This window comes from Chiloscyllium plagiosum, chromosome 4 (genome assembly GCF_004010195.1).
Source record: "Chiloscyllium plagiosum isolate BGI_BamShark_2017 chromosome 4, ASM401019v2, whole genome shotgun sequence".
Taxonomy (NCBI): domain Eukaryota; kingdom Metazoa; phylum Chordata; class Chondrichthyes; order Orectolobiformes; family Hemiscylliidae; genus Chiloscyllium; species Chiloscyllium plagiosum.
In genome coordinates, this window is record NC_057713.1 from 41,008,671 (window position 1) to 41,027,432 (window position 18,762).

General features: G+C 40.6%; 1 protein-coding gene across 4 annotated transcripts in view; it reads right to left on the bottom strand.

Annotated features, from left to right (window-relative positions):
- Positions 1-716: 716 nt before the first annotated feature.
- Positions 717-18,762, bottom strand: part of rnf41l (ring finger protein 41, like) — a 51,261-nt gene continuing 33,215 nt past the window's right edge. For all 4 annotated transcript variants that reach the window (XM_043688065.1, XM_043688063.1, XM_043688064.1 and 1 more), the window contains exons 4-7: positions 12,828-12,990; positions 10,423-10,543; positions 8,563-8,808; positions 717-804 (exon numbers count right to left, since the gene is read on the bottom strand). In XM_043688065.1, coding sequence (XP_043544000.1) covers positions 8,569-8,808; positions 10,423-10,543; positions 12,828-12,990 — 524 coding nt within the window. In that variant the 3' untranslated portion in view covers positions 717-804; positions 8,563-8,568. The remainder of the gene's footprint in view (positions 805-8,562; positions 8,809-10,422; positions 10,544-12,827; positions 12,991-18,762) is intronic.

Genomic DNA, 18,762 nt, shown 5'->3' on the forward strand with positions numbered 1-18,762 from the left:
CTTGGAAGCAGAAGGGTTTAAATAAAAGGGACCAAGATTTTGTTTTTCATGTCAATTTACCATTCTGCTTAATGTCGAGTAATGGATTGAAATGTGATCTGCACTGAAGACATTGGTGTGGCATTGGAAAGATAATCTACGATAAACTCGGAACATTACATGACAAAAGAAATACTTAGTGTATATCCATCAGATGTGACAGGTGGATAAAGGTACATTATTTCATCTATCGGACTTGCATGCATGATACTGAGAATAGCACTTAAACATAGCTTGAATTCCTGCTTCATTGTAATTCTTTGCAATTGAGAACCATAAGCATGTTCATATTTATTTTGTTTCAACATTTTACTCGTACTGGCATTTTGCAAGGAAAATAATTTTTGTGCTTAACTATCCTTTTAAGAGTATAAGTCACCACTATGTAGAAAGTACTGATTGTGTAACTGTCTTTATTTCAAACACAAACATATTATACATCACTTTTAGTTTCAGTGTGGTAGCTGATTTCTTTAAATTCTGATTTTTGCCGAAGAATTGGTAACCTCTTGAAAGGTTATGTGGCTAAAGTGCAAACACAATAACTGATCTAATCATTGTCAGTAATATAAATCAGTGATTGTTGTTTTTGTTTCTGGACAGGCAGGAAAAGCAGTTGCATACTCAAGCTATCTATCCTCTTCATAATAGGAAAATGCTCCACAACATCATCCTGAATTTCATACGTTTTGGAGAAATCCGACAGCAATACTTGAAATCAAATCTTCTGAGAAGTTCAGCAAATGACTTAAATCGTTTAAGGTTCTGAGGAAGGAATTACAGAGATTTCAGCAAGATTTAAGAACAGCACATTTCCTTCCCCAGAGCACATTAGTGAACCAGATAGGTCTTTAGAACAATCAATAATAATTACCATTTACTATTAGACTAGTAAACTGATTTTAAATTGCACTAACTGCTGTGGTATGAATCAAACCCACGTCCCCAGAACGTTAGTCTATAGTTCTGAATTACTAGTCCAGAGACAATACCGCTTCATCACTGCCTCCACTTTATTTTGTACAATGGTTAGCACTGCTACCTCACAGCACCAGGGACCTGGGTTCAATTCCTGCCTTGGCAATTGTCTGTGCAGAGTTTGCACATTCTCCCAATGTCTGCGTGGGTTTCCTCCGGGTGCTCTGGTTTTCTCCCACAGTCCAAAGATGTGCAGGTCAGGTGAATTGGCCATGCTAAATTGTCAATAGTGTTAGGTGAAGAGGTAAATTTAGGGGAATGGGTCTGGGTGGGTTGCTCTTCAGAGGGTTGGTGTGGACTTGTTGGGCCGAAGGGCCTGTTTCCACACTAAGTAATCTTACCTAATCTGATCACTCTTACTAGCCTCTAAGTTACACTGTATTTTTGGTCTGTATTAGATTAGATTAGATTACATTACATTACAGTGTGGAAACAGGCCCTTCGGCCCAACAAATCCACACCGACCCGCCGAAGCGCAACCCACCCATACCCCTACATTTACCCCTTACCTAACACTACGGGCAATTTAGCATAGCCAATTCACCTGGCCCTGCACATCTTTGGACTGTGGGAGGAAACCGGAGCACCCAGAGGAAACCCACGCAGACACGGGGAGAACGTGCAAACTCCACACAGTCAGTCGCCTGAGGTGGGAATGTATGTTCTGTGTTGGACTGTGAAAGCAGAAACTAATTGTTCAACTTCTTTTTCATTTCCTCATTCCCTGATAATTTCCTCTGTTCCTGTCTCTAATAGACAAATGTTTTTATAGATCATAAATCAGCTTATTAGTGGTGCTTTTCTTCTGAAGCAGCCCCAGTTATCAGATTTACTACCATTCTTTACAACATTAGAAACCTCCTTTTAATCTTATTAAGTAATGGATGGATCGTCCTTGATTTTTTAAAAATGTTTTGAAATAGACAGTAGCGGAGATGTACAGCACAAAATCAGACCCTTCAGTCCAACTCAGCCATGCGGACCAGATATCCTAACCCACCCCTAGTCCCATTTGCTAGCACTTGAGTCATATCCCCATTCTTATTCATATACTATCCAGATGCCTTTTAAATATTGTAAATGTGCTAGCCTCCATCACGTCCTCTGACAGCTCATTCCATACACGCACCATCCTCTGGGTGAAAAAGTTGCCCCTTAGGTCCCTTTTAAATTTTTCTACTCTCATCCTTAACCAAAGCCCTCTAGTTCTTGACTCCCCCCACCCCAGGGAAAAAACCTTGTCTATTTACCTGATCCACGCCCCTCATGATTTTATAAACCTCCATAAGGTCACACCCCAGCCTATTCAGCATCTACCTCGAGCTCAAATTCTCCAACCCAGGCAACATCCTTGTAAATCTTTTCTGAAACCTTTCAAGTTTCACAACATTCTTCTGACAGGAGGGAGACCAGAATTCCATGCAATACTCTAAAAGTGGCCTAATCAATGTCCAATACAGCCGCAACATGACTTCCCAACTCCTATACTCGATGTTCTGACCAGTTAAAGAAAGCATACAAACGTCATCTTCACTATCCTATATACCTGCGACTCCATTTTCAAGGAACTGTGAACCTGCACTCCAAGGTCTCTTGTTCAGCAATAGATAGGATAGTGAAGAAGGCGTTTGGTATGCTTTTTATTGATCAGAGTTATTGAGTTCAGGAGTTGAGAGGTCATGTTGTGGCTGTACAGAACATTGGTTAAGCCACTGTTGGAATATTGTGTGCAATTCTGGTCTCCTTTCTATGGGAAATATGTTGTGAAACTTGAAAGGGTTCAGAAAAGATTTACAAGGATGTTGCCAGGGTTGCATCAGTATTTACTGTTGAAAAGGATATGGAAGATATAGACTGTAGGGAAATAGATGGTGACATCTTGCAAAATATCCAGATTACAGAGAGGAAGTGCTGGATGTCTTGAAATGGTTAAACGTGGATAAATCCCCAGGACCTGATCAGGTGTACCTGAGAACTCTGTGGGAAGCTAGGGAAGTGATTACTGGGCCGCTTACTGAGATATTTGTATCATCGATCGTCACAGGTGAGGTGCCGGAAGACTGGGGGTTGGCAAACGTGATGTCACTGTTTAAGAAGGGCGGTAAAGACAAGCCAGGGAACTATAGAATGGTGAGCCTGACCTCGGTGGTGGGCAAGTTGTTGGACGGAATCCTAAGGGACAGGATGTACATGTATTTGGAAAGGCAAGGACTGATGTCTCACAAACTTGATTGAGTTTTTTGAAGAAGTAACAAAGAACATTGATGAGGGCAGAGTAGTAGATGTGATCTATATGGACTTCAGTAAGGCGTTCGACAAGGTTCCCCATGGGAGACTGATTAGCAAGGTTAGATCTCATGGAATACAGGGAAAAGTAGCCATTTAGATACACAACTGGCTCAAAGGTAGAACACAGAGGGTGGTGGTGGAGGGTTGCTTTTCAGACTGGAGGCCTGTGACCACCCTCCACCACCACCCTGTCTTCTACCTTCAAGCAAGTTCGTATCCAAATGGCTAGTTCTCCGAATTCCATGTGATCTAACCTTGCTAACCAGTCTACCGAGAGGAACCTTGTTGAATGCCTTACTGAAGTCCATAAAGATCACTTCCACCTCATCAATCCTCTGTTAGTTCTTCAAAAAACTCATGTTTGTGAGACATGATTTCCCATGCACAAAGCCATGCTGACTATCCCTAATCAGTCCTTGCCTTTACAAATACATGTAAATCCTGTCCCTCAGGATTCCCTCTAACAATTTGTCCACTATTGATGTCAGGCTCACCAGTCTTTAGTCCCCTGGCTTTTCCTTACCACCTTTCTTAAATAGTAGCACCACATTATCCAACCTCCAGTTTTCCAGCACTACACCTGTGACTGTCGCTGATACAAATATCTCAGGAAGGGGCCCAGCAATCACTTCCCTGGCTACTCTTTTGTCCTAATGTATTTATAAAGTGCCTTTGCATTCTCCTTAACCCTTTTTGCCCTCCTGGTTTCCCGTTAAAGTATATCTTACTGCCTTTATACTCTTCTAAGGATTCACTTTGTTTCTAGAGGTGTCTTTGTTTATCGACTATTTTCCCAATCAATTATGTCAAACTCACTCCAACATACCCATGCAATTGGCTGTGTTTACAATTCTTTTCTATTATTGTGTCATGTTTAGAACATTTTGTGGAATGACTGTATTATGATCGCAGTCCCCAGTGGATTTTTACAACAGCATTACTGATTAATTCTGCCTCATTGCATATTACTACATCAAAAAGTGATTTCACAATATAGGAACTGTTACACAAGCAGTCTACAAACTAAAAAAAAGAGAATCTTTTAGACTACCTTCATGAATTTGGTTGGTTTAGGTTATAAGATTAAAATAACCCATATTTATCATGTTTGTGCTTTGTTCAACAGTATAACTACTGAGGTTAGCTATACATAACTTATTTTTTTCTGACCCAAACTACTGATCTCTACAGATACTTACCTTCCTAGCCCAGATCCTTTCTCACTAATCTCCTTATATTATCCTTTGTTATCATTACTACCCCTCCTCCAGTTGCATTCTGCCCATGTTTTCAAAATGCTGTATCCTGAAACATTTATTTCCCACACTTTTTATCTCATAGAAAGAGTAGACTATTTAGCTCTTCTAGCTTGCTCCACCATTCATACTAACTCTCCATCTCAATTCCTTATTCCAACTTTCTTTCCGTAACCCTCAAAGCCTTTAAAATTTTGTTAAAAATTACCTCTTTCTTGAATATAGTCAATGGCTTGGCTTTCACAGCCTTCTGTGGTAACGAATTTCACAGGTTGACCACCCTCAGCGATTTGTTTTCCTCATCTCAGTTCTTAAACTGCACACCATACTTCACATCTTCAGTTTATATCATTCCTCTGGGATGCAATGGTCCAATGGTACAATCACGAGACTATTAATCCAGAGACATAGGTAATGTTCTGGACCCAGATTCAAATCCCATATGGGAGTTTGTCGCATTTAATTACTAATCTAGTTATTCAGTGAAATTGTCATAATCATAGTGAATTAAAATCATATTTTTGCACTCTTTATCCATTTTGTTTCCTTTTAAAACTTGAGGAAAGAGATCAATCTGAGATGGATACAGTTCGGAAAAGGAGCGAGTCATACTGTCGGTAGGCAGGAACAAAGCAGAGAACAAGGGAGGACTGATAAATTAAACTGCATTTATTTCAATACAAGAGGACGAACAGGGAAGGCAGATGAACTCAGGGCATTGTTAGGAACATGGGACTGGAATATCATAGCAATTACAGAGTGGCTCCGGGATGGACAGGACTAACAGCTTAATGTTCCAGGATACAAATGCAATATATAGAAGGGGCGGGGTAAGAGAGGAGGGAGAGTGCCATTTGTGATAAGGGATAGCATGACTGTACTTAGGGTATTCCAAGGAATACATCTATGGAAGTTATTTAGGTGGAACTGAGAAATAAGAAAGGGATGATCACCTTGGGATTGTATTATAGACCACCCATTAGTGAGTAGGAAATTGAGAAACAAACTTGTAAGGAGATCTCAGTTATCTGCAAGAATAATAGGGTGGTTATGGTAGGGGATTTTAACTTTCCAAACATAGACTGGGACTGGCATAGTGTTAAGATGAAAAAGAACTTGTTAAATGTATACAAGAAAATTTTATGATTCAGTGTATGTACCTATTCAAGAAGGTGCAAAACTTGACATACTCTTGGGAAATAAGGCAGGGCAGGTGACTGAGGTGTCAGTGGGGGAGCATTTTGTGGCCAGCGGCCATAATTCTATTAGTTTTAAAACAGTGATGGAAAAGGATAGACCAGATCTAAAAGTTGAAGTTCTAAACAGAAGGAAGGCTCATTTTGACAGTACAAGATGGTACAGGACATTACCCAGGTCTCTGGATTAATAGTCTACTGATTGTACCACTGGACCATTGCATCCATTGGTATGATATAAACTGAATATGTGAAGTACGGTGTGCAGTTTAAGAACTGAGATGAGGAAACAAATCACTGAGGGTGGTCAACCTGTGAAATTCGTTACCACCCGTATCCATGGTTTCAGTCACCCATGGTTTACTGCAGTCTGAATATATAAAAGGGAACATTCCAGAACCAGGAACCAGGAGACTGCTGGGAAGGTACATTTCCCATTTAAATGAATGGGTTTGCTCCTATCCACAGTTTCAGGCTTCTGCAATTGGTCTTGGAATGTATCTGCTGCAAGTACAGGGGGACTACTGTATTAGGCAAGAACTTTCAAAAGTTGATTGGGGGTGGACGTTCACAGGTAAAGGGATGACTGGAAAATGGGAACACTTCAAAAATAAGATGAGAGTCCAGTGATGGTATATTCCTGTTCAGTTGAAAAGCAAGCCTCATAGGGGTAGGGAATGCTGGATAACTAGACAAATTAAGGTTTTGGTTAAGAAAAAGAATCTAGCATGTGTCAAGTATAGACAGCAGAGATTGACTGAATTCTTGGAAGAGTATAAAGGCAGTAGGAGTATACTGGAGAGCAAAAGGGGACATGAGATAGCTTTGGCAAATAGGGTTGAGCAGAATCCAAAGGAATTTTATAAACACATTAAGGACAGAAGGGTAATTAGGGAGATAATAGGGCCCCTCCTCACTTTGTCCCCCTCAATGATCAGCAAGGCAGCCTATGCGTCAGCAGGAGATGGGGGGGTGGGGGGAGATACGAAACAAGTATTTTGCACTAGTGTTTACTGAGGAAAAAAACATGGAAGATATAGAATGTTGGGAAATAGATAATGAATCTTTAAAAATGTACATATTACAGAGGTGGTGCTGCTGGATGTTTTAAAGCACATAAAGGTGGGTAAATCCCCAGGACCTGATCAGGTATACCCTATAACTCTGTGGGAAGCTAAGGAAGTGATTGCTGGGCTCCTTGCTGAGGTATTTGTATCATTGATAGTCACAGGTGAGGTGCTGGAAAACTGGATGTTGGCTAACATAGTGCCACTATTTCTTAAAAGGTGGTAAGGAAAAGCCAACTGTAGACCGGTGGGCAAGTTGTTGGAGGGAATCCTGAGGCACAGGATGTGCACGTATTTGGAAAGGCAAAGACTGATTAGGGATAGCCAACATGGCATTGTGCATGGGAAATCATGTCTCACGAACTTGATTCAGTTTTTTGAAGAAGTAACGAAGAGGATTGATGAAGGCAGAGTGGTGGACGTGATCAATATGGACTTCAGTAAAGCTTCTGACAAGGTTCCTCATGTTAGACTGGTTAGCAAGGTTAGATCTCATGGAATACAGGGAGAACCAGCCATTTGGATACAGAACTGACTTGAAAGTAGACGACAGAGGGTGGTGGTAGAGGATTGCCTTTCAGACTGGAGGTCTGTGACCAGTGGTGTGACACAAGATTCAGTCCACTGTTTTTTATCATTTATCTAAAACAACTTGGATGTGAACATAGGAGGTATAGTTAGAAAATTTGCAGATGACACCAAAATTGGAGGTGTAGTGAACAGCAAAGAAGGTTTCCTCAGAATACAAAGGAACCTGGCTCAGATGTGCCAATGGGCTGAGGGGTGGCAGATGGAGTTTAATTTAGATAAATGTGAGATGCTACATTTTGGAAAGGCAAATGAGAGCAGGACATATACACTTAATGGTAAGGTCCTAGGGAGTGTTGCTGAAGAAGGAGACATTGAAGTGCAGGTAGTTCTTTGAAAGTGGAATCGTGGCTCAATAGGATAGTGAGGAATGGTTGGTATGATTTTCTTTATTGGTCAGAGCATTGAGTATAGGAGTAGGGATGTTATGTTGTGGCTGTAAAGGACATTGGTTAGGCCACTTTTGGAATATTGTGTGCAATTCTGGTCTCCCTGCTATAGGAAAGATGTTGTGAAACTGGAAAGGATTCAGAAGAGATTTGCAAGGATGTTGCCAGGGTTGGAGGTTTTGAGCAATAGGGAGTGGTTGAATAGGCTGGGGCTGTTTTCACTGGAAGGTCGGAGGCTGAGTAGTGTATGGAATGAGCTGCCAAAGGAAGTGGTGGAGGCTGGTCTAATTACCACATTTAAAAGGCAGCTAGATGGGTATATGAATAGGAACGGTTTAGAGGTATATAGGACAAATGCTGGCAAACGGGACTAGATTGGGTGAGGACATCTGAGCCGCATGGACGAGTTGGACCAAAGAGTCTGTTTCCGTGTTGTACAACTCTATGACTCTGCATAACCAATAATCTTTGTTACATTGTATGTTGTTTTTCTTTGCTTGATCTACTTCTAGATCCACCTGTGATCCCTATTGTAACGGGTAGTCAGACAATATGATTCATCCTATATGACATTGAGAAGTGGCTGAAGGGACCAGATACAGCAAATGGGCCTAGAAAACATCCCTGTTGCAATAGTTAATTCTTGTCAATGTTCTGAAATGTTAATTTTGTTCTTTCCACTGAGAAGAGAACAAAATGCATGTTCTTTAAAACACATTCCACGGAAATACTTCTTTTGACCAATCTTGGACTAACTTACCATCTCCTAGATAATAGTGACTTCTTTAGGTTTTCTTTTCATGCTTTCTAGTCGGTTCAGAGGTCTGCCACCAGTGTTTCTTTTGCCACTTCCCTCTCCAGTGGTAAGCTTATTTTCTTTATGCAGGCTTTTCAACAATTCCATCAGTTCTCTTTTTTCAAGTTCTGCTTGTTCGAGTTCCTGACGATGTTGTCTTTCTTCTGCAACGAGTGTCCGCATATCTGACATCACACGTGACATCTGACTCTGAAAATACAAGTTTCCTTTATTGCCTACTAGGGACAAGAAACTCTGGAATGTTAAAATTGGCCATCTTAATTGGGGAAGAGGGTGGACCACACTTGCCCATTTGGCCTTCTCTGGGATTTGTATGTGCTTGGTGGAATCACATCTGGTTTGACCAGACTTCCTGGACTAGCAATGATTTTAGGGCTCACTTGTGCTCCTCGAATTATATTCCAGGATATGGTAATTGTTGCTTTCTTCCTGCATTTCTAGTATTTTTGTAGGACTGACTGGTAAGCTGGGTGAGGCAATGGTCCAGTGATATTAATGCTAGACTATTGATCCAGTAACCCAGGTACTGTTCCAGTTCCAGGTTCAGGTTCCAATCATAGCATGGGAGATAGTGGAACTTGAATTTTACTAGTCCAGTAACCCAGTGAAATTGTTATGACTGTAGCCCTGCAAATTACTAGTGAAATAAAATCACAACTTTTTCACTCTGTATCCATTATGAGCATCACTCACTATCCTCACATTATTACTGATCTCTAATTGCCTCAGTGAAAGTGGTTGCAAATGGCTACAGTCCGTGAGACAGTTATAGTGCTGTTCAGGTGGGAGCTCCAGGAGTTTGACCAGACGATGATGAAGGAATGGTACTGCAGTTCCAGATCAGAACAGTATGTGACTTGTAGGTGAACTTGCAGGTGATAGTTTTTGTGTGTACCTGATACCTTGTCCTTTAAGGTGGTAGCACAGGTTTGAAAGGTACCTCCACAAAGGAGGCTTAGCGAGTTTCTGCTGCATATCTTGTAGAAGGCACACATGGGGAGGTTTGTACAAATGGGAGATAGATAGGGTGAAGCTAAAACAAAAAAAATCTACTAAATTATTCAATTAACAGCACTTCTCTGTCACAACGTTACTTTCTCAAGGCAATTCTGCTGTTGAAAAGTTGATTGACAATATCACTATTAAAAACCCAGTTAAACCTGACAATCTCCTTGAAACAGTAGATGTCTCAATGGTAGCATGGAAGTAAGAAAGTCAAAATTCTTACTGATGTCAGTAATTGCCAACTTTCTGTAGTGTAATATGTGCAGAGCTCTTTGTGAAGGACATGTCTTTAAGTAACAATCTAAGTTCAAAATTTCCACAACTAATCTGCACATGTCAAACATCCTGCAACAGCAAAATACTGCAAACACTGAAAAACTGAAATGGAAACAGAAAATGCTGTAAGTACTAGTTCACCCTCTATAAAGTCAAAGACCCAATGTTTGATAGAATACTGTTTATGAAGACTTTTCTGCATTTAAAGACTTTAAGAAACCCAGTCTCAGACCAAAGGTCAATCCACCCAGATAGACAGAAATGGGCTGAACAGGGATAAAGAAACAGCCTGCATCCCATATATGGGATGCCTAGAACCCACAGCTAATGATGGCTCAGGCTTGCAGTTTACACTCAAGCATTTATGATGCACTGGTGTTGGGCAGGCAGCCTTATTCAAATAAATTACCATCAATTTAACCTTGTTACTGTCTGTACATTTTCAGTGTGTGTGTGTGTGTGTGTGTGTGTATGTGTGTATATATATTCATTCAATTTCATATAATAATAAAACATACTAACTTTAAGTTCCTCAATTTCATTTTGCAGCACACTTTCTTTCTGGACCATATGCCTTCTTTGGGAATCTAAACGGGACTCCATTTCATGCCTTACTTCTTCAATTTTACAAATCATTTCAGACCTTTTATAAAAAGTAAACATACTTGACATCAGATATATCATTCATTTTGCTCAATTTTCTTCCTTTAGACCTTTTTACAGAAAATACTGACTTACGCTGAGGTCGTCATAACAAAGCCCAATCATGTCTCCACCTAATGTACATATGCACATTTTCAGCAAAGGTAAAGGGCTGTAGTGTAACTGGACTATATGGCTGCTCTTGCATTAGAGACAGAGACACAGGATGGTGGTTTAACACCTCAGGCAAAGGGATAGGTTGAAAAGACGACTCGCATAATTATACAGCATGGAAACAGACCCTTCGGGACCAACTCATCCACGCTAACCAGATATCCTAAACTGATCTAGTCCCATTTGCCAGCATTTGGCCAATATCCCTCTAAATCCTTCCTAATCATATACTCATCCAGCTACGTTTTAAACATTGGAATTGTACCCATCTTCACCACTTCCTCTGGCAGCTTGTTCCACACACAAACTACCCTCTGCATGAAAAAGTTACTAATCCCTTTGAAATCTTTCCCCTCTTACCTCAAACTTATGCCTTCCAGTTTTGGACTTCCCTACCGTGAGAAAAATAGACCTTGGCTATTCACCATATCCATGCCCTTCAAGATTTTACAAACCTCTATAAGATCAATCTGCAGACTGATGCTCCAGGGAAAACAGCCCCAGCCTATTCAGACTCTCCCTATAGCTCAAACCCTCCAATCCCAGCAACATCCTTGTAAGACTTTTCTGAATACTTCCAAGTTTCACAACATCTTTCCTATAGCAGAGAGACTAGAACTGAACACAGTATTCTAGAAGTAGCCTCACCAATATCCTGGACAGCTGCAACATGACATGCCAACTCCTATACCCAATGCACTGACCGATAATGGTAAGTGTACCAAACGCTTTCTTCACTGCCCCATCAACCTGTGTCTCCACTTTCAAGACACCATATAGAAGTCTGGTCTTCATGGGAACTGCCCTGGAAATTACAACCTCCAATGGACAATTATTCAGGTGTCTGAAGTCCTCAGAGAAACTGTCAACTCAGAATTAAGAGTTGGAGACCTTGGATGGTTCTCACTCTTGAATAGTTAGCCAGAAAATGTTGGAAGGATTAACACATGCTGCATTTCCAGGCAAGCGTGTAAAACTAACCTCACCTCAAACCCAACCCCAACCCCTGTAAAATCAAAACACACCTGATACTTGGCCCATGACATTCCCAAAAACACCTCCGACCCTATCAACCTTACAGCAGATCTTCCCTGTCCCAATACACCCAAATTTTCTCCTTTCCCTCCAACCACCATCAGTTCTGACACTACCACTCACATGGCTGCTCGATTTGCCTCACCCCCAAACTCCATTTTCTGGCCCTCAATAGACGTCTGGTGCATACCCTAACCCACAATTCTGTGGTAGAACCTGCTTCTGAGGATCAGGCCTTCACAGAAATCACCAAAGATGCATCAAATGAAGACACCCTCTAAATGAATTGTTACTGCATGTCAATCAACTCTTACAGATGGAAAAATGCCAATGACATCAAATAGTTCTCAAGTGAAATCTCAAATTTGTGAAGCAGAGTTTGTTAAAGAATAGGAGCTTCTTTAAATAAAAGTGGAGGAACTGTTAAAGGCAAGACAACAGCGTTGCTTGGCAGAAGGTATAGTTACAGCATAGCTACAGCATGTCAAGTTTACATAGGCAGTCACATTCAAATGTTGACATGAGCTTATATTTTATGTACACACAAACAAAATGTATATTATATGAAATATAAATCTTGTGTTTATACAAGATAGTATCTGACCACCTGGTCTTTTAACAGATGCAACCCACTCACTGTAATACAATTTATGGAAACATCTGAATTTATGTGACATGTTTAATGGACAGAAAACAAATCAAAGTACTTTACAGAAGAATAATCAGGCAAAAGTGGGCACTGCACCAAATATTATTAGAAAGATCGACTAAGAGATAGGTTAAAGGAGAGTGCAGTGGGGGGGTTTAGGTAGGGAATTACTAGTGAAATGAGTATGAAGATTGTAGGGGTAATTCTCATCACATCCTGATAATTGTTCTGCTATGAATGGTACCATTGATATGGCATGAAATTCAACAATTAATGAATTTTTACTAATCCTCAAACTTGTATTAGGAATATCAGATAAATTACAAGTTCCCGCAAGGACCAGGAATTTAAAATATGGACTGGCTTAAATTAGTACTCAATACTTTTCACAGCTTGAGATCAGGTTCTGAAGTGATCCATGACATACCTGAGCAATTCTAATTCAGTCCTCAACTCTGCTATACAGTTGTGTTGAGCATCATCTGCACTAAGAATAGCATAACCACATCCATTTGGGCATTCACGACTTCGATATTCACATACTGCCAAGTGAGAATCCAGATTGCGTCGCTCTACCTGAACAGTACAGCCTATGAAAATAATTGCATAAATACGCTTTAAACAGCCACAGTTAAAATTTTAAATATTACAAAATAGCAATGTGGCATCAGAACATGCAAAACACACAAGGAGGCAGCAGTACAAGTTTGACCTGAAGGTGTGTTCAAATTTCATTTTCTGGTCAAAGAATTTAAGACCAATCATGATGGCTTTCCAACTTGGTAGGCTACTTACCTCAATGTAGGGAGAAGATGAATAAATGTAAAAGTGTGGAAAATGTCTACTCAATGACATCCTTGTACATTGGTTGGAGAATCTAATTTCAACCGATGCATAAGGTATTAAGATGAAACATTCGTGCAATTCCTTGAACTGGATTGTGATGTGTTTCTCAAAATTAATTGTCCACTGATGCGTTGTGGAGCTGGTGATTTCAATTTCCAAACTGTGTACATTTACAGGAGGAGGGATGAAGCCCATTGTGCTTTTGCTGGCTGTTTGTAAGAGCTTTTTATCGCTGTTGGAGTTGCTTTGATTACTTTGTCTTTTTAATGTCTATTCACTCACTTATGCCTAACTGCATCCCCACTCTGATGGAAACACACACTCAAACACTATTATTTACATAGGGGATAAAAATAATGTGATCCAAAATTAGTCATTTTAAGAATTAATAATTTTTTTACTTCACAGGTTACATTATAATTCAAATAATAAATAGTATGCATTTGTACAGCATTTTTACACACACTATTTTAAGGGGGGAAATAATTAAATGAATAAAGACTAATGCATAATTTAAGAGAGCTAAAGGGATGTGACATAAAGCTGAGCCAAAAAGGTGGATGCTAGGAAAGGTTTTAAAGGATATGCAGAGATGGAGAGGTTTAGCAAGGAAACTCCAGAAGGCAATTTTAAGTTTTAACATAATTGAATGAAATAAGACATGTACAGAAGCTTAGGAGTTGGAAGATGAGAGGATGTAGGAGGTAACATTAGGTTGGAAAAATCTGCAAAAATAGGGTAGGGTTTACAAGTAAGATACTGGAGAACTGGAAAATCTAATTAGTGAGTTGGAAGAGAAGCTGATGTTGAAGATCTGACAATGTTCAGTTAAATAGGAACATACGATACAAGGCCAAAGGTAGGAGAAAAAAAAATCTGACTCAACACGCTTTCTTCTGCATCATCCTGAAACAATACACTCTCTTCATGCTGCTCTCAAGGCAGCAGCAGTAGCGGGAAAGAAAATGTGTACTTCCTCTTGGACTCTGCCTATGCAGCTCTATAAAACACAGGACTTAGTGCTCGACAGGCTGCTCTTAGGCTGAGGACTACGTGTTGATGGGTGTACTAAAGCTTTTAATTTTTTTCTCTGAAGTTGTTTACACAGATAAAGTTAGTTGCCCCTGCCCCAAAGACACAGCAGATATTTCTAGCTGCTATTTTATGGAGGACTCAATGTTAAATGTGGTGAGATTTGTCTGCTCTAGTGTGAATAATTGCATCGATAAGGGCTAACTGAACTCAAAGGGCTATAGTACATTGGTCCCATCGAAGGATAACATGCTCGGCAATTATGCACTCCGCTCAAGTTATCTGCAGAACTTTGATTCACAATATGAACAAGAGGTAAACATGCAAATTAGTTAATCGATTTTTAACCAATTCAAATCACAGCACCAAAAAATACACAAAATGAATTTTAATGAAACTTTAAAATTCAAAGTTAAATATTGCACTGCAACAAAATTCATTGTTAAGTACATACCACAATCATAACACATGTAAATTCCACCTAAAAAAAAAGTTGGTAAAAACATACTTCAAGCACTTGGGCTAAAAATTTGCAAAGCATAGCTTTACTCTTATTGAAGAAGTCTTCTGAATTTAAATGATCCATAAGGAATCATCTCCATTATATCGCCACTATTATTACATACTGAAATATATACAACCATCCAAGAAACCTAAAGCAAGTCACTGGACGCAATAGATTGGTTGGCAATGTCAAAAACTGTAGACATCAAGCAGAATATTAATAACTCTGATCACAGTCAAACAGTGAACATCATTAGTGACTTTTTCATTAGGGGCCATTTTGGTGTGAAAGAAGGAGTGGAAACTTAATTGCACATATTCAAACAGAGTTGCAGGAATAATCGAGATAGCAACACATTCAAGGACTTTGTAGAATAAAGGAAAAACAAAAAAAAGGAGGGTTGTTTTCAAAGACAGTGTAACAATGTATTTATTTAGTAAGTTGGTGATGAAGAAAATTCTTCATTTAGGAAGGCAATATTTGAGGACTGGGAATCATTTGTAGTATCAGCTGGAAGGAAAGTTGGGTGACTAACAATTTGGGTCCAAAGGTGCAGAAGGGAGCTTGGAAAGGACCTATGGAGAGACAGAAGTTAAACAAAGTGAGAGAAATGATGGTTCTGAGAGGAGGACGAATGGAGAGGTTTCTCTTAGCAGGAAGTGAGGGTGTAGTAAAGAAGCAACTAATGACCTCTGTATTTTCTGTCACCAAGATAAAGGAGCAGAGGAAAATAATTTAAGAAGAATGTTGGTCATATTGCTAAGAAGCCAGGGATCATGCTTGCTCTCCAGGATTTTCCAAGAGTAACAATGACCTTTTACAAGGTTAGAGATTTCTATTGGAGCTTCTTAGAATCCCTACGGTATGGAAACTGGACCTTCGGCCCAACAAGCCGACACTGACCCTCCGAAGAGTAACCCACCAGACCCATTCCCTACCTTATTATCCTACATTTACTCCTGACTAATGCACCTAACCTACATATCCCTGAACACTATGGGCAATTTAGCATGGCCAGTTCACCTAACCTCCACATCTTTGGATTGTGGGAGGAAACCGGAGCACCTGAAGGAAACCCACGCAGACATGGGGAGAATGTGCAAGCTCCACATAGACAGTCGCCCAAGGCTAGTCCCTGGCACTGTGAGGCAGCAGTGTTAACCACCCAGCCACCGTGCCACTCTATGCTTACCTGATTCTCACCTCTGTCATTATTGGGCGACCCTCATTTTGAAACCATGTCCTCTAGCTAAAGCTTCTCCCATAAAGAAAAAAAAATTCCTCTCAACATCTGTTCTATCATGTTCTCATAAAATCTGATATTTTTCAAAAAAATAGTCTCTCATTCTTTTGAACTCCAACAAGGAGAAGCCCAACCTGTTCAAATTTTCCTTATAATACTTTCATTCTGGGAAATCAATTTTTTTAGACTTTCTCTGAATTGCATTCAATGCAAATGTATCTTTTCTTAAGCAAATCATGATTCCAACTGTTGTTACTGCCGGATAACTGGGTTAATAGTTTTTTTAAAAAAGAAATAACATGGCAGCCTTTCAATGAAAGTATACTAGGCTGCAACTTCGATTTTCATAAAAAAAAACAGAACTTTATTACAGATAAGGAATAAAACTAAAATTAAACAAACCAAACAATCTAAAAGTAACTTAGGGCGTAAGATTTTCAAAACACATGGCAAAGCAAATTCCCTTCTCTCCAATACCATATTTTACAGTTATTTACAAATCAAGACAAATTCCTTCCCAATCAAACTTGTAGATTTAACTTAACTGCTTACTCTCAGCTCTGCTGTAAAGAAAACTCTTCCCTTGATCACTCTCATGAGTGAAATCTTCGACTTTCTCAGCTTTAAATAATCTTATTTATTGATTCAACCTCAGTGGTTGGCAATGCTGTCTCATTGTGCCATGGCCCTCAGGTCATTGTCTGTGTCAAGTTTGCATGTTTTCCCCATGTCTGCATGGGATTCCACTGGGTGCTCCAGTTTTCTCCCACAGTCCAGAGGTATGCAGGTTAGGTGGATTGGCCAAGCTAAAATAAAAAAAATTGCCTTGTAATGTCTAGGGACATGCAGGCTAGGTGGATTAGCCATGATAAAATGCACCTTGTTATACTTTGTTAGTGGGCGGCACGGTGGCACAGTGGTTAGTACTGCTGCCTCACAGCACCAGAGACCCGGGTTCGATTCCCGCCGCAGGCGACTGACTGTGTGGAGTTTGCACGTTCTCCCCGTGTCTGCGTGGGTTTCCTCCGGGTGCTCCGGTTTCCTCCCACAGTCCAAAGATGTGCAGGGTCAGGTGAATTGGCCATACTAAATTGCCCATAGTGTTAGGTAAGGGGTAAATGTAGGGGTATGGGTGGGTTGCGCTTCGGCGGGTCGGTGTGGACTTGTTGGGCCGATACAGATCTTAAACACAGCATATCCCGAACATGCTGCAGCATAGCAAGCTATCCACACAATGGCATCGGTGGGATTTGAACCCACACCTCCTTAGAGATTGGAACCTTAATCCAGCACCTTACACCACTCTGCCACACCACAATTCCTGATGAAGAGCGTTTGCCTGAAATGTCGATTCTCCTGCTCCTTGGGTGCTGCCTGACCTGCTGTGCTTCTCCTGCACCACACACTTGACTCTAACCTTCAACATTTGCAGTCCTCACTTTCTCATAATTAAAATTCAATGTGAGGAGTTGGGTGGGTGGGTGGGATTATAAAGAACAAAGAATATTGCAGCACAGGAACAGGCCCTTTGGTCCTCCAAGCCTGTACCGATCCAGATCCTCTATCTAAACCTTGACCTATTTGGCAACGATTTGTATCCTTCTGCTCCTTGCCCATTCATGTATCTGTCTAGATTCACTTTGAATGATGTGATCATCCCTGCCTCTACCACCTCCACTAGCAACATGTTCCAAGCACCCACCACCCTCTGCATAAAGAACTTTCCATGCATATTTGACTTAACTTTTCTCCTCTCACCTCAAACTCGTGACCCTAGTAACAGAGTCCCCCCACCCTGGGGAAAAAGCTTCTTGCTATCAATCCTGTCTATACCTCTCATGATTTTGTAGACCTTAATCACATCCCCCCTCAACCTCTGTCTTTCTAATGAAAATAATCCCAATCTAATCAACCTCTCTTCGTAGCTAGTGCCCTCCATACCAGGCAACATCCCTGGTATGAACCCCCTCTGCACCCTCTCCAAAACATCCCCATCCTTATGGTAATGTGGCAACCGGAACTGTATGTAGTATTCCAAATGTGGCTGAACTAAAGTCTTATACAACTGTAACATGATCTGCCAATTCTTGTACTCAATATCCTGTCCGATGAAGGAAAGCATGCATATGCCTTCTTGACCAATATCAACCTGCGCTGCCACCTTCAGGGTACAATGGACCTCAACACCAGATCTCTCTGTACATCCATTATCCCCAGGGCTTTTCCATTTACCATATACTTCGCTCTTCAATTGGATCATCCAAAATGCATCACCTAGCGTTTGCCCAGATTGAACTCTATCCGCCATTTCTCCTCCCAACTCTCCTAATCTCTCTATATTCTGCTACATTCTCTGACAGTTCCCTTCACTATCTGCTACTCCACCAATCTATAAACTTGCTAATCAGACCACCTATACCTTCCTCCAGATCATTTATGTATATAACACATGAATGGTCCCAGCACGGATCCCTGTGGAACACCACTGGTCACAGTTCTCCATTTTGAGAAACTTCCCTTCTGTCTCCTGTTGCCAGCCAGTTCTCTATCCATCTAGCTAGTACACCCTGGACCTCATGCGACTTCACTTTCACCATCAGCCTACCAAGGGAAGCCTTATCAAAAGCTTTACTGAAGTCCATGTAAATGACATCTATAGCTCTTCCCTCATCAACCAACTTTGTCACTTCCTCAAATAATTTTATTAAGTTGGTAAGACATGATCTTCCCTGCACA